General features: G+C 41.6%; 1 protein-coding gene across 3 annotated transcripts in view; it reads right to left on the bottom strand.

The window, feature by feature from the left end:
- Positions 1–5,956, bottom strand: part of RAVER2 (ribonucleoprotein, PTB binding 2) — a 146,209-nt gene extending 140,253 nt beyond the window's left edge. For 2 of the 3 annotated variants that reach the window (XM_012167788.4, XM_042249271.1), the window contains exon 1: positions 5,475–5,956. In XM_012167788.4, the coding sequence (XP_012023178.3) occupies positions 5,475–5,699 (225 nt within the window). In that variant the 5' untranslated portion in view covers positions 5,700–5,956. The remainder of the gene's footprint in view (positions 1–5,474) is intronic. The other variant, XM_060410635.1, reaches the window with a different exon arrangement.
- Positions 5,957–16,453: the final 10,497 nt, after the last annotated feature.

Raw genomic sequence — 16,453 nt, 5'->3', positions numbered from 1 at the left:
CTTCTCAGTTGACTACCATAATAGAGCACTTTGAAATCAAAGTTCAGTTCAGTTGCTCAGCTGTTTCTGACTCTTTGTGACCCCATGGACACCAGCACACCAGGCTTTCCTGTCCATCACCAACTCCTGGAGCTTGCTCAAACTCATGTCAATCGAGTCGGTGATGCCATCCAACCATCTCATCCTCTGTCATCCCCTCCCTGCTCCTCCTGCCCTCAATCTTTCCCAGCATCAGGGTCTTTTCAGATGAGTCAGTTCTTCACATCAGGTGGCCAAAGTATTGGAGTTTCAGCTTCAGCATCAGTCCTTCCAATGAATATTCAGAACTGATTTCCTTTAGGATGGACTGGTTGGATCTCCTTGCAGTCCAAGGGACTCTCAGGAGTCTTCTCCAACTCCACACTTCAAAAGCATCAATTCTTTGGCACTCAGCTTTCTTTATGGTCCAACTCTCGTGTCTATACATGACTACTGGAAACACTATAGCTTTGACTAGATGGACTTTTGTTGACAAAGTAATGTCTCTGCTTTTTAATATGCTGTCTAGGTTGGTCATAGCTTTTCTTTCAAGAAACAAATGTCTTTTAATTTCATCGCTGCAGTCACCACCTGCAGTGATTCTGGAGCCCAAGAAAATAAAGTCTCTCACTGTTTCCATTTTTCCCCCTTCTATTGGCCATGAAATGAAAGTTACTAATATCCAAAGTAAGACAACAGAGTGTTTTTTCTATTTACCAATCCTGGCTATTATCCAAGTACTTCACATTTTCTAATTACTCAATGTCTTTCAGATTTTAAAATAAATACAACAAAGACAAAATACACACAGACGATAGGTAAGAAAGAAACCTGAGTGAACTCAAACAATACAGGAAATAAATATCACTGTTTCTCCATTTTGAAACCCTAGTAACAATGCTACTGAACCAGAAACAGGTTAATCATAAAATATACACAATTTATAGAAATACAATTTAAAAGTCCATGTTTTAGGGCACTACCTTAACTAACCAAAATTCTAAAGTCAGAGTTGCAAAAGACTATTCATACATATGGACATACACATACACACAATGGCTACAGTGAATAAGAACCAGTGTTCACAGCATCGTTATTATTCATTATAAATAAATATTGTAAATATTAGTCATAATAAATCAATCACTACAATTACATTCCAAAACACATACATTCAAAGACATAACTATAAATATCATATCACAGTGGCATGGAGTACTCAGGGATTGAGGTAGCTCTAAAAAATTAGAGTTGAATCCAGGGCAGGACCAATAAAAAAATGAGACTAGAAACGTAGGCAGGGGCCAAGTCACATAAAGCTAGAGCCTTACATTTCTATCCTAGTATGTCATGCTTCTCAAGTGATGTCTGAGTACTCCATGGTAACACCAGAGTATGGAAAATCACAGGATAAAGACAGTGGCTCTTCCTTAAGTGCCAAGTTTATGAAAAAAAGATCTGGAGGGAAGTTAACTGAGTTTAAGTCATTGTTTTTATATTAAATCCAACTTTACTAGAACATAAAATCAATGTGAATTTTTCAGACAGAACATGAAGCTTCAAAGGAATTTCGCTCTTGCAGTAGGCTAATTCAGGTTCACTGTTCCTTACAAATTGAGGAAAAAAGACCAATAATGGAGAATTGAAGGAAAGTTTGAGAATCAGTGTTGGGAACGGGAAGGGGGAGCCAAAGATTTGTTGTTGTTTTAATAGGAGAGTGACATGGTCAGATCTGTGCTTTGGGACGCTCTCTCAGGGAAATGGAACAGGATGGGCTAAAACATAGAAGATAGCACAGTAATGAGAGTAGGCATTAAACAGAAAAGTTGCAAACTTGTGCAAGAAATGGGGCTAAAACATAGAAGATAGCACAGTAATGAGAGTAGGCATTAAACAGAAAAGTTGCAAACTTGTGCAAGAAATGAAAAGGATATGAACCAGAATTGAAGCTATGAGAACACAGAGGGCTGCGAGGACTCCAGAAAGCATACAGTGGTCACCAGGCAGCACCTGACTGATGGCGGTAACTATTCTTTTGAGAACTTATTAGTTCTCAATGTGCTCCTTTTTTTAGAGCAAGTATTTCTACTACTGTAAGGTATTTGATATTTGTACCTTTAAAAGCTTGAACTTAAAAATAACATTGTATGTCTTCTAATCATAGGAACAGTATAGCTGTGGGATGGTATTGTAAATCTCTTATACCCAAAATTAAACAAAATAAGATTTAAGAAAACTATGTTTAATTAAGAAAATGTCCACATTTTCAAAATGTTAAGAAGAAATCACTGGGCTCCTACTGATCAATCACCAACACAGCATTTCTAGAAACATGACTATACAGTTTGAGAACTCAAGTTAGGAATGACTTTGATCCTTAATGTGATATTACCAAATAAATGAATGAATCAACATAGTTTCTCCTAGAACAGAGCAATAATTTGGGTATTTAAAATATCTCATTACTTAGAAACTGGACAAAAAGTAGTCTTTAAACTATTTTTAACCATATTAGTCATTTTATAAGGAATAAATAGGAGTTTATCTAGGTGATATTGGCTAAACAATACAAAATAAAATTAAACTTAATCCTTCACTAGTAAGTTGACAGTAAAATGCAGCCACTAGGTAAAATCAGAATTAGAATGGCACCCCACTCCAGTACTCTTGCCTGGAAAATCCCATGGACAGAGGAGCCTGGTGGGCTGCAGACCATGGGGTCGCTAAAGAGTTGGAAACGACTGAGCGACTTCACTTTCACTTTTCTCTTTCATGCATTGGAGAAGGAAATGGCAACCCACTCCAGTGTTCTTGCCTGGAGAATCCCAGGGGTGGGGGAGCCTGGTGGGCTGCCGTCTATGCGGTCTCGCAGAGTAGGACACGACTGAAGTGACTTAGCAATAGGAAATAAAACATAAAATATTTGCAGAACACATTCATGGAAATATTCCAACTTGAGAAGTAGATCAAGTAAATGTTAATTTTATTGCACTAGTAAAAATAGCAATTCTTAACTTTAAATATTTTGAAGAAAAGTATCTTTTAATTGCTTTTAAAAATTAGCATATTTGGCCTACTCTACTTATTTATGTAACACAGACCATTGATAGTTATGATTGTTATCAGAAAACCTAGGAACAGTACAAGTACTAAAGACAATAAAAAAACACTACTCAAACAAATGTTATCTGTAATCTAACACTGATCTGTTTAAATTTTAAAACTGGATTATCAGAAATACTTAAAATATTTCATTATAGAAATGATCATACAAAAAATAAAGACTAGGACAAGTCTGGGAACCAGTATTCCAGGTGCTAATAACGGTTTGTTTTGTTGCTTACAGATGAAACTCTTCAGTTCTCAAAAAACTTGGCATAAAAATTAACTTAACATAAAAATTTAAGATACTTTACTTGCCAGTAAAAGATCCATCTACATATACAGATCTTATACCAGTTTCATTTGATAATTTATGCTTACTACCTTATCATTGTTGTTGGGTCACAAGTCAAGTCCAATTCTTTGCGACTCCATGAATTGCAGCATGCCAGGGTTCCCTGTCCCTCACTTTCTCCCAGAGTTTGCTCAAATTCCATCTATCTTACAGAAAATCCTAAAATTGAGATTACACATAAATTCATAACTGAGGGAGACTATCTCAAAAATATAAATCAGTGTAATTTTCATAAAACCTCTCTCCATCACTAACAAGTAATTAACTATTCCATTTATTGGACTCTGATATATTTTTTCCAAGTCTCTTAAGATGGGAGATGAGAAAGATACCAACAGCAAAGGAAAAATAGAAATTCCTAAAATTTATGGTCCAAATATTTTTAGAATTAATGCAAAGAAATGTGATAGCAAAAGTAGCTGACATTCTACAAAGGAAATCAAGACACTCCCCTCTCTTCTAGATTACCTATACATAAAACTATTCCTTCAATTTTGTATTTTTTTTTAATGCCATCTGCCTTTTCCAAGCCTCCCTCTTTCTGAGCTCACTTGCTATCCTCTCTTTGCGTGGGCACGGGAAAGTTGCTTCAATGAAATCAGTCCATTGCAGTTGTCCTTACAGCATTACAAAACATTACCCGCCTGAGGGGAAGTGGACAATAATGGAAAGAGTTGAAAGAGGGATGAGATATACAAATACTGACAAGAGACTTTTTTACATTGCTTTTTTGAAACAAAATGTCCCTTCATGCATATGGGTTACAAGGTTACATGCTCACATTTATTGTGAATGGCTATGTAAGATCTAATTACAAAGCAGCGAGGCACTGGTCTCATTATTTAACGGATCTCATGGAAGAACCGCTGCAATTATCAATCAGCAGCCTCTCCCCCCCCCCCACTACCCCGCCCCCGGAATACCATGCATCCCAGTAAAGGAGGAAGCTACACTAATTGCCTCAAATCTGCAACCACTAGGACAGCCCACCCTCCCCATCTCCACAAAATATAGAAATTCTAGCTAAACGTTAAATATACGTGAACATCTAGACAATTAAGAAACCCTGAACAGTCTAAAGAAATTCGGGGGTTTTTTGGTTTAAAAAAAATGCACACATGAAAAGATAGATAGTATTTCACGTTAACAGTGGTTATCTTTACGTATCAAACATACAGGTGATTTCTATCCCACTCCCACCCTCCGTTGCGCTTCTTTGTGTTTTCTAGTTTTCTTACAAGGAGCAAACGAGCCCGTTAATTTGGCAATCCAGGAGGCGGGGGCCGGGGGGGCGGGGTGGTGGTAAAGTCAATTAGATGTAGAGCTTAAAGCAACAGTTAATTTGGTTCAAAGACGCAGAGAAACCTATCTTGAAGCCTTCTCGGAGTCAGTAAGACGGCAGCAAGTCTCCCCAGAGCGCTGCGATAACCTCTATTACCAGGGTCTTAGCAACTGAGGGGACAGAGTTGTTTCATACAAACTCGGGCAAGTGCTCCAAACAGCAGCAAAACTCACTCCTAGCTCTCCCGTGACCCCGCCCCCCATGGCACACCCAGGTCCCGAGGACCCTGCGGGACCCTTCGCCCGTCTCAACGTGCTCCCAAAGCCTTGGTTTCCGCCCCCTCCCAACCCAAACTGTGCTCTGCAGCCCACCGCTACTCTCCTTCATCTACTCCCCCAAACCCTTCCCGCGACACACGATCCTGGAACCGGCCGGACTTAGAGACAGCGCTCCGGGTTCCCGTGACCTTGGAGAAGCCCCTTCGCCTCTCTGAGCCTCAGTTTCTTAACGTGCCTCCCTCGCGGGGCGACGGCGGGCTCAGAAACCGGGGGGCTCTGCAAAAGCCACGGACAGTGCTCGTAACTCTGCACGACCCCTCCTCCCCCGGACCGCTCGCAGACGCCGGGCACTAGCCTGGACACCTAAGGGGCAGCTCTGCTCTGCAGCTGCTGCGCCGGAGCCCCCGGGGACGCGTCGCCTCGCAGCCCGTCCCCGTACCTGGCAGCTGCTGTCCTGGGGCAGGTTCTTCACCAGGATTTTTCTGCGGTTGCTAAGCTCCCGGCGCATCCGCTGCAGCCGCGAGGCGACCTCCTCCGGGTGCAGCGCCGCGGGTACGGGGCCCCGGGCGTCGTCGCGCGCCTCGGAGAAGGGGCTCGGCCCGCGCGGCCCCGGCCCCGGCGCCGCCGCGCCCCCTTCGCCGCCGCCGTCTCCCGCCGCCGCCATCTTCCCGGGCGCCCCGCGGCTGCGGGCTCCTCGGAGGCTCGAGGGGAAGGGAGAGAGCGAGCGGGAGGAGGCCCGGGCGGGGGCGAGGCGGGCCGAGGCCGCAGAGCGGGCCCAGCCGCGGAGAGGGAGGGAGAAGGGGGACGGAGGCGGCGCCGCAGCCAGCAGCCGGCGGGCGGGAAGAGGAAACCTGAGCGCCGAGGAGGAGCCCAGAACCACCTCGCGGGAACCTCCCCTCGGGCCGCGGGCCGCGGAGCCCTGGAGCGCCCGCCCCTCCCGCCCTCCCGCGAGGGCCTCGGCGCCGCCCCGCGGACACCTGTGCTGGCGCGGGCGGGCGCTCCCCTCCCCGCAAAGCCCTAGGGAACTCCCAGGTTTGGACACTAGGTATGCGGCCCTTTGGCACCGGCTTCCCCGGGGGCACTCGAGCCCCAAAAGCCTGTCCCCGCGCGGCCTTCCCACGTGACACCGTAACTGTCCCCGAGCTCCCCTCGAAACTCCCGCGCTGGGATAGCTCCGGGGCTCACGACGCGCCTTCAGCCCCTGCAAACCCGGGCGGCCCCTCCCCACCCCGGACGGTGACCCTTCCGCCGTGCTCAACGTGTACACATTTGGCAAAGAAATTAAGAGTTCGCAGTGAAAAATAAAATGTGAGGTTTTCTAGGGAGTACAAAGATGTTCCGGAGGCAATTTTGTATATTTGGGAAAACCTGATGGCAGAGTATTTTCCTGGCTGTATCTATGAGAAAGCCTGTGCCCTTGACCCGTCCCTCCGTTTCTTTTGTACATTTCCTAAAATGTAAAACCTCGATGGTTGCATATGCAGTGCATAAAGGGGTGCCGAAACAAAGACAAATGGAGACGATCTATGACAGAGGGCTGGAGAAAACGCTACTTGGAACGTTATTTTAATTGAAACTTGGAGGGAGAGTAACATTTTAGAACTAAGTCAAAGCGATGTTATAACATCAAACAGTTGGGGAGCCTTTGACTGGCACCAGCCCAAATAACTGTGAGCAAAGAGAAACATGCCTCTTAAGTTCATGGCATACAAATAGACTCTCAAACAACACCAAAGCCTGTTTAATAACAATGTTATTGCGTTGGGGTGAGATATTTTCAGTAAATGTCACCAAAAAGTGAAAACAAAAAAGATTTTTAAAAAACATTCTATGTATTCAGTACTTGTGTCCCCACAAACGTCTAAGAACAAATGTTTCATTTCCTCTTCACAATAATTCAATTAGGTAAGTTTTATTTCCCTCACTTTACACGTGAAGAAACAGCCAGGTTGCTTAATTCTAAAGCCCAACGCTCTCAATAACATAAAAAGACTCACCTGTCATATCTCCATCACAAAATAATGATTGCTAACATTCCTGCATTTATTCTCTGCCAACAAATACTTGTCTCATTAAAATGATTCTGCACTACACCCATGTTCTTAGTACCACTATTGTCAATAGCCAAAGCGTAGAAAGCACCTGAAAGGCCTTCTAATAAATAAACTATAGCATGTGTGCGCTGCTGCTGCTGCTGCTAAGTCGCTTCAGTCATGTCTGACTCTGTGCAACCCCATAGATGGCAGCCCACCAGGCTCCTCTGTCTCTGGGATTCTCCAGGCAAGAACACTGGAGCGGGTTGTCATTTCCTTCTCCAGCATATGTGCACAATGGAATATTACTCAGCTGTATTAAAAAAAATCAAGTACTGCTACAAGGTGGGTAAACATCCAGAACGTTATGCTTAATGAACGAAATCAGACAAGAAAGGTCACGTTACACAATTACATTTACATGAAATATTCCGATAAGTAAATCCATAGAGACAGAACTGAAGCTGGTAGTCACCAGGGGTTGCGGGAACAGGGAATGGGAAGCAACTGCTTAATGGATACAGGTTTCCTTTTGGGGTGATGAAAATGTTTTGGATTTGGGCAGAGGCAGCAGTTGTCCAATATTGTGAAAGTACTAAGTTAACACTGAATAGTTCACTGTAAAATGGTTAATGAGTTTCATTTGATAAAAAATGTAAATGATATTCTAGAGTTACAGCTGTTATCTGCTTTTTATATTTTCAGAGCCTATTTCTATGCCAGTGTAATTGAACATCATTATTTTTCATGGCTGCATATTATTTTATTGTGATAATTACCATAGTTACATCACTCATTGTTTAGTATTAGACATCTTTATCTACTGTTACACCACACTGAGATTAATATCCCGTGTCCATGTTTGCAGATTTGCGATTTTTCCATTGAGCAAAGAACTAGAAACCATATATCTTCATTAATAAAATTAGGATATATGAAGATTTTCGATATGTATTTCCAAACTACCTTTCTCAGTTTTCCCCACATCACAAACACTGTATGAGAGTGCTCATTTTCCTGCTTGCATCCATGATAATTTGATATCAAAATAATGTCTCATTTTGGTTTTAAATTTTATTGCTTGTGGGATCTTAGTTCCCCAAACAGGAATTGTTGAACCCAGGCCCTTGGCAGTGAGAGCGAGAAGTCCTAACCACTGGACTCCAGGGAATTTCTAAATTTTATTTATTTGATTAAAAGTTATGAGTTGTAAGCTCCAATTAAGTGCTGTTCCAAAGAGCTGAGAGACTTTAAGATGTATATTCTTTAAAGTGAGCAAGAAACATGAATAGGCTTAGCATTCACTCGGACCTTGAGTCAGTCATTAAGTTTGAGAACATGTATTTATCTAAATGAGTACCATTTTCTTGATAAACATTTTAAAATGTCTCTTCTGTACTAGACAATATATACAAAGGCATTAAGAATACAGAAATAATAAAAGTTTCTATATGATAAGGACTCATTCTTGAGAAAAAAATTATACAAGAATTAAATATGATAAATATGCAGGCAGAAACATCAGGAGCTGCCCTGGAAAATAGTGATCTGGGTCTAATTTTAGAGTTTTTTGCCTTGGCTGAAAATATTTTTCTAATTGCTTTTTTGGTATTGGCTTCAGAATTTATGACAAATTCTTGGGCACAATTTCTGTAGTAGTGAATGTTCCTCCCTTTGAGATGGGTTTGATTTTTTGAACTAATAATATGTTTTCTGAAGCCAAGTCTGGTGAGTGAATCAGGTGTTGATTATGCTCTTGGGATTTTGATTATGTAATTGGGGTTTTTTGTCCCAAGTGGTACATAATTCAATGTTATCAAGTTATTAAACCAATTTTATTAAGTGGCTACATGGAATTGATCCCACTCCTTGAACAATATTACTGTGTCCTATGGAGTGGTGACTTTAAAACCTTTTTGACTCAAACCAGTGGGAAACATGTATACCACAGAGGGAAATATATTCCATACTGGGAAATATAGGGCTTCCCTCATAACTCAGTAAAGAATCCGCCTGCAACATAAGAGACCCTGGTTTGATTCCTGGATCGGGAAGATCCGCTGGGGAAGGGATAGGCTTGCCACTCCAGTATCCTTGGGCATCCTTTGTGGCTCAGCTGGTAAGGAATCCGCCTGCAAAGCAGGAGACCTGGCTTCAGTCCCTGGGTTGGGAAGAGCCCCTGGAGAAGGGATACCCACTCCAGTATTTTGGCCTGTAGAATTCCACGGACTGTAAAGTCCATGGGGTTGCAAAGAGTTGGACATGACTGAATGACTTTCACTTTCATTGGGAAACGTATTTTACTTTACAAACCAGTAAACACACATACATACAAATGAAACAGATTTCACAGAACAATATACCCTTCCATGGAGCAGCATACTCTAGTATTTTTTTAGTGTATTCTATTCCACTTTTTAAAAATTGCTGAGGAGGAGGGTGACATGCTAAATTGATTGAATGTGCCACTAATGAGTCCTAACTCATTGTTAAACAGTGGTCCAGGTTTCAGACCAACTATCTTCCTTCATTACTTTGGCTCAACTGTTTTCCAGGAATTCAGGGAAATAATATAATTTGTTGATTTTAAAATATTTAACTGAATTGATTGTTACTGCCACATGAAAGAAATGGATGGAAATTGCAAAGACTTGGAAATGCTGCTATATGTCCCAAGAGTTCCTCTCATTCTAGGTTTTAGCCTGACTCTTTAAATAGCAGCTTCTGTGATAAACTTAGGGAACACTCTAATCTGAACCTGCAGTGAAGTACAATTATCAAGCTGCAACATATTTACCAATACCCTCAGGTATTTACCAATGCCCACAGGTAATTATCATGAGCTATATAATTACCTTGTTCTTAACACAGGAGCCATGTGCTCACTTTTGCTTTTATTTTAAAAATTATTGGTGGCTATTTTTAAAGCACTGCAATTGAGCAAAATGTTGGAAAGGTTTAATAAGTTTCAATTAATAATGATAACAATACAGCCCCTGGTATCCAAACAAAATCTTAAGTTTATATGACAATGTGATGAAAACAAATACGTGAAAACTGTAAGAATGATACACTTTTAGTGACCGTTTATTTATTCAGTGATATATATTGAGGGCCTACAATGTACCAGATACTCTACAGCACAGCAGATTTGATTGACTTTTATTCAAAAAAAGGCCTTTTCCCTGGGGAAAGTCATTGAAATTCAGAATTTTTAAATTCAGCATGAAAAATACTATGAATATGATACTCTTAACAACATAGACAGATGACTGATTTTAATGTAGGGGAAAGTATCTTGAGGGGCTATGAAGAACAGGTAACAGTCTTCTAGATGATAAGGGGCAAGTACTGAAACAGGGAACAGAGGGAAACCAAAAAGCATCAAAGGGACTAGCATGCCCATGGAACAGTAAGTCTGGTGCCAATAAAAGATGTGCTACTCTGGGGAGAGTAGCAGGAAATATATGAGAAAGGTAACAGGTGTCATTCCACTTTAAGCAGTTGATTTCATTTTAAGTCACCGCTTAAGTATGGCATGAAAGGCAATCCCATAGAGAAAAGGAATATCAGAGGCTTCTAGGCAGAGAAATTACATGATCAGATCAGACTTAGCTTTTGCAAAAACAATTCTGACAACAATGGAGAGGCATTATGTCAGGGAGATCAACTGGAAGCCTTCTGAGACAGTGAAAGCATTCGAAGGACTTACATGGAGAAGAATAATAAAAATAACAAGTGGATTAAGCTTTCACGTAGGTCTTAAGTGTATAGAGCTTTACATGGGTTACGTAAGCTTTCTTTTTTTTTTCTTTGTAAACTCTATAATCAACTCATGACATAGTTGGCACACACTTATTAACCAATGAGGAGTGGAAGGCAGAGAGGGTAACCTGTCCAAAGTCACGCAGTAGGCAGGGGCCCCAGGATTCCGATGCAGATCCATCTACTTGGAGCCCAGGTATGTACACTCATGTGACTGTAGCTGGAAGAGGGGCTGCACTTATAAGATTTTTCTGAGAGAAACACAGTGGAATAAAGTAGAAGCAGAATCCAGCAGTGGACAGAGTAGGATCTGGAGTTAAAATATCTGAATTCAATTCTGTGTAACTGGAGTGAGTTATTTAAAGCACGAGAAAGTGAAAAAAAAAAAAAAGTGAAAGTGTTGGTCACTCAGTTGTGTCTGACTCTTTGCTACCTCAGGGACTGTCATCCGCCAGGCTCCTCTGTCCGTGGGATTTTTCAGACAAGAATACTGGAGTGGGTTGCATTCCCTTCTCCAGGGGATCTTCCTGACCCATGGATTGAACTCAGGTCTCCTGCATTGCAGGAGAATTCTTTATGATCTGAGCCACCAGGGAGGCCCCCATAGAGCATGAGTAAATACTTCAAATATGCCAAGCCTCAGATTCTTCATCTCTGAAATAGATAATAAGAGCCCCCATAAGGCTATTATTAAGGGCCATTATGAGGATTAGATGAGGTAATATATATAAAGGGCTTAATAGGGTGCTTAGCTCAAGGTCTGTATAAAAAAGCATTCATAATAATAAAAATAATTATTAATTATTTTTAAAAATCTTGGTGTCTCATTGAATGTCATCAAAGAGAAAGAAGTTAAGAATGGCATGATTTCTAATACGAGAGATTAGATGGGGGCAGGGAGTGATGCTGCAGCTGAAAGAGGGAACAGTTTAGGAAGTAAAGATAAACTCTATTTAGATATCTGAGCTTCAAATACTGCAGGACACATAGATAAAAATACCCAGTTGACCGACTATAACTTGTAACAGACCTAGGTAGTTTAAAAATAAGGTTGGATGAGATCACTGAGGCTGCATGTGTAGATTGAAAGGGAAGTCCAAGAAATAGTCCAGGAAAGAAGACAATATTTAAAGGCCACAAGGGAAACAAGTGGAAGGTATTGTACTTGGTAGTCCTGTTAGTCTCTGCTTATACTACTTATGTGTCCAGTCCAAGAAAAGAAAGCCAGGTGAAAGTGAAAAAGGTATCAGGCAAAAATAGTTGGATTGCATTAGGTAGAGCTCCCCGTATTCCTATCTCTAGTTACTTTAGGCCACTCTCTAGCTCCTGATCCATTCTCTAGCACCAGTTCTCCTTTACAGCTTCTGCACGTCCTCTTCTTGGCTCCTGTGTCTTCACAGGATTGATCTTTTTTTTTTTTTAAACTTCTTTCTTGGCTTACAAGCTGAACCCACTCACCACTCACTATCTTCTGCTATTGACCTTACATTCCATGACACACCAGCCATAAAAGAAACTCCATATAAGAAAGAAAAAAAAATATTGAAAATGAACTAGAAAGAAAGGCTTCAGAGAAGCCAAGAAATCAAAACATTTCAAAATGCAGAATGGTCAACATGTCAATACAGCAGAGAGGACAGAGAATTAGGACTGAAAAGGAGGTAACTGGATTCGGCATTTGGGAAGCTCCTGGTATCTCTAAATGAGAGCAACTTCAAGAACCTGGTAGAGACAAGAGACAAGTCTATGAAAAACAATTGGTGAGATAAACTTTATGCCCTCTACTTTTCCCCATGAAGCAGAAAGGAGATCACTTTCTGACAGTGAGGAGATTTTAGTGGAAAGTTAAAATTTGTGGTCTACATAGGTGATTTTTATATATTTAATCCTTACAACCCCCATTTAGAGTGGGTATTGTTATCCCTGTGTCATACATTAGGCAACTGACATAGTGAGTTTAAGTCATACAGCTGATGGGAGACAAATTTAGAACTCAACCCAGGTCTGTATCCTAATTCTGTGGCTTTTCTTACTGCATTTAGATTTAGAGTAGCCTCTGAATGGAATGTGAAAGTGTTGTGATAGTAATAACAGTGGTAGTATTATAAATACTATTGCTCACATATAAGTACATAATAGTGGTAATAATGAGTAAGATGAATCAGATGATGGTAGTGCAAATGATACCACAGAAATTAATGTTTTTACACCAAATTTAACTGCAAGTAATAGCCTCATGTCTAACGTTATGACATAAAACACAGTGCCTTAGTTTAGTTGCTAAGTCGTGTCCAGCTCTGCGACTCCATGGACTGTAGCCTGCCAGGCTCTTCTGTCCACGGGATTTCCCAGAATACTGGAGTGTGTTGCCATTTCCTTCTCTAGGGGAATCTTTCTGACCCAGGGATCAAATCCACATTCCGGCTTGGCAGGTGGATTCTTTTACCATTGAGCCACCCTAAATGTTAAACACAATTTAACACCAGTTAAAGGATGTTAGTACAAGTTACTTTTCTTAGTTCTAATATAACCACAACATAGCATTTATGAATTTTGTTTCTGTTTTGTCCAAACATATCTTTAAAATATTTACAAACTTGCTACAATTTAGGTTTATTTTTATTTCTAAAGTTACACAAGATATTTTGAAAATTGTTAGTGTGTAAACTATAAACATTTCCCTTGAACCTTGAATTGTATTGAATAATACAAAAAGAATTGTACTCTTTGCCACTGAAGTTGACTCTCTTGTCACCTTGCTTGCTGAATTATGGAAGCCTAGAATCCCAGGGACAGAGGAGCCTGGTGGGCTGCCGTCTATGGGGTCTCACAGAGTCGGACATGACCGAAGCGACTTAGCAACAGCATGTCCGACTCTGTGCGACCCCATAGATGGCAGCCCACCAGGCTCCTCTGTCCCTGGGATTCTCCAGGCAAGAACACTGGAGTGGGTTGCCATTTCCTTCTCCAATGCATGAAAGCGAAAAGTGGAAGTAGTATACTTTTAATCAAATATGTAATTTTAAAAAATGGTTGCTATAAAATTACAGACAAAGCCATGGAACAGGGAGCATGATATTTGATAGATAATAAAGTATAACCCAACTATCTGGCATGGAAATAAATCTTAAAATTATTATTAGGTTTTTGTGTAGAATGGAGGAACTTACCATTTATGTGACATTTTAAAAATCATTTTGTTGAAAATCTTATTAAAATGCACATATTAAAGAGTATATATTTACTTCATAAAACAGATGATACTCAACATGAATTATCCTTTTTGTGATGCTTTCAATAATAGCATGATTGCCCTCTAGGCATATTGAGGCTTATAGGATGATTTCCTCCTAAATTAAATGGTTCCATAAAGCTAGCCTTCTAAGTTTTTATGTCTGCTTTTCATAGATTTTTTTTTTTATCTCCTTCCTTGTCAACACACATTTCTCCTGGAGGCCTGTACACTTGTGTGGACTCATTCATGCCTATGGTGACGTTAACCAGCTCACCAAACCCATGTACAGGTAAACAACGATAAATTTGCACATGCCTAAGCTTATTATCCACAAAGTTCCTTTGTAGGCTCTCATTCTATTTTCCATGTGGCCTCCTGGCCTTGGCTTCTTTTCTTCCTGCTCCTGCCAGTTAGACTTGAGTGTAGAGGTGTGCCACTCAGATCTCCCTTCAATTAGTGTAAGACCTGTAGTTGGCTAACCACCTCCAGCTAGCCACTGTACCTCCAGCTCTGCAGCAGTCACACTGAGGCCACTCTCCTCCCCAGGAAGCTCCCTGCCAATGACTAAACAGTGAGGGTATTGTAGCCAGGCACTTTCTGCCTCTTTCTGGGCAATCTTTTTCCCAGGCCCCTCAATCACCTGGCCAAGACTTTCTCAGGGCTATACAGTGGCAACCTGGGGCTCTTCCTACCCAATCTTCTCTCCTTCTCTCTCTCCTTACATGTGGATCTGACCTGCTTTGTGATTTAAAGTGTCCAGACTTTACTCTGGACACTTACCAGTCCTACCTACTCTTGTTCCCCTTCCCCTTCTACTTTGCAGATGTTTCCCCCATATATCTTTTACACGTCTAATTTTGGCTTTGTGTCTGCTATGTAGGAAGCCTAATTAACACAGTCAATAAAAAGTGGCCCAAGAAAGCAGACAGTAAAATTAGGTTTGAGGACTGTTTACTCATACTTGGCCAACAAGTAGGACAACATCTGAGTGCAATGTGGGGAACAGATAGTCCTTGGCAAAAGGTGGACACCCCAGTTGCTAAAGATTTCACTGGTGATGACCTGGGAATGTGTCCTGGGAGAGGGGAAGAGGCTTCTAGTTTGAAGATGTAGGCATTTCAAGGTATGAGGCAAACAATGCCTACAAGCATGGTGGTGGTGACTGCTTATTTCAGATTTCTGCTGATGCCCTAGGGAGTGATCGTGAGAAACTGAGAAGCAATGACGCAGGAACAGGCACAGTGTGAGAGACGGAGAGCCTGCTTGGCTTGGAACATTTTCTTGGAAAATGGGATTTAACACCGTTACAAGGACTTGCCCCCACCCAGGGGATGGAGCACACTCACTTTAGTGAAGTCTGGCTCTTGGAAGTTCAGAAAAAGTGATGGCCATGCTGATGTGGAAATGCCTGCATTGCCATGGCAGACGATAGAGGACGGAACAAAGAGGCTGTGGGAAGGGGTGAGCTGTAATGGGTTTATAGCATGGGACCAGAGGTCGCATCAGAAAATTGTATTTCCACAGCAGGACCCAGAGAACACATCATTCTCCAAGGCCATCAGGAATGCACCAGCATCATTAAAAGTCTAGTGGTGGCTTTCTTTGCAGGCCAGGGATGAGGCTATCACAAACATCAGCTTGTTAATAGCAATGAAGATGACTGCACTCCAAAATAAGCCAATAAGCAAGCAAATTGAAACCAGGAACAAGCATTACTATAACTACCAGCAACGTTGGAATAACTGGTGGGCTTCCCTGGTGGTTCAGGGGTAAAGGATTTGCCTGCCAATGCAGGAGACACAGGTTTGATTCCCAGGTCAGGATGATCTCCTGGAGGAGGAAATGGCAACCCAACTCCAATATTCTTGCCTGGGAAATCCCATGGACAGAGGAGCCTGGCAGGCTGCAGACCATGTGACTGCAAAGAGCCAGACATGGCTGAGTGACTAAACAAGAGAGCCTGACTCACAGGAAGTTTGGAAATGGCTAATAGTTCGGTGCCCCTAGGGGTAAAATAGAAGGGTAACCAATGAGAACATCATTTAACATCTATAATCAGAAATAGGCAAGAACAGAGAAGTGGGAGGATAAGGGTAGTTGCCCCAGTAAAAATTCATGATTCATTGCTCAGTTCCTGGACCTGAGAAAATTTTGAGACCCAGTATCCAGTGACTGAGAGATGATTGTCTCAAGGAGGAAGAAGACTGCAAGACCGTGACAAGTGTTAACCAAAGTGATCTCCCCAGTCCTGCTCCAAAGGGACCTACAGCCATATACTTAGATGATCACACGCTTGAAAAGGGAAAGCACACACATTGAGGACTTTGGACATATTTTCAAAGCTGGTCTTAATACTTGAAAACCTCAAGTGTCCTCAGGATCCCC

Source organism: Ovis aries, chromosome 1 (assembly GCF_016772045.2).
Source record: "Ovis aries strain OAR_USU_Benz2616 breed Rambouillet chromosome 1, ARS-UI_Ramb_v3.0, whole genome shotgun sequence".
Classification (NCBI taxonomy): Eukaryota; Metazoa; Chordata; class Mammalia; order Artiodactyla; family Bovidae; genus Ovis; species Ovis aries.
This window is presented reverse-complemented; position numbering and strand designations above follow the sequence as displayed.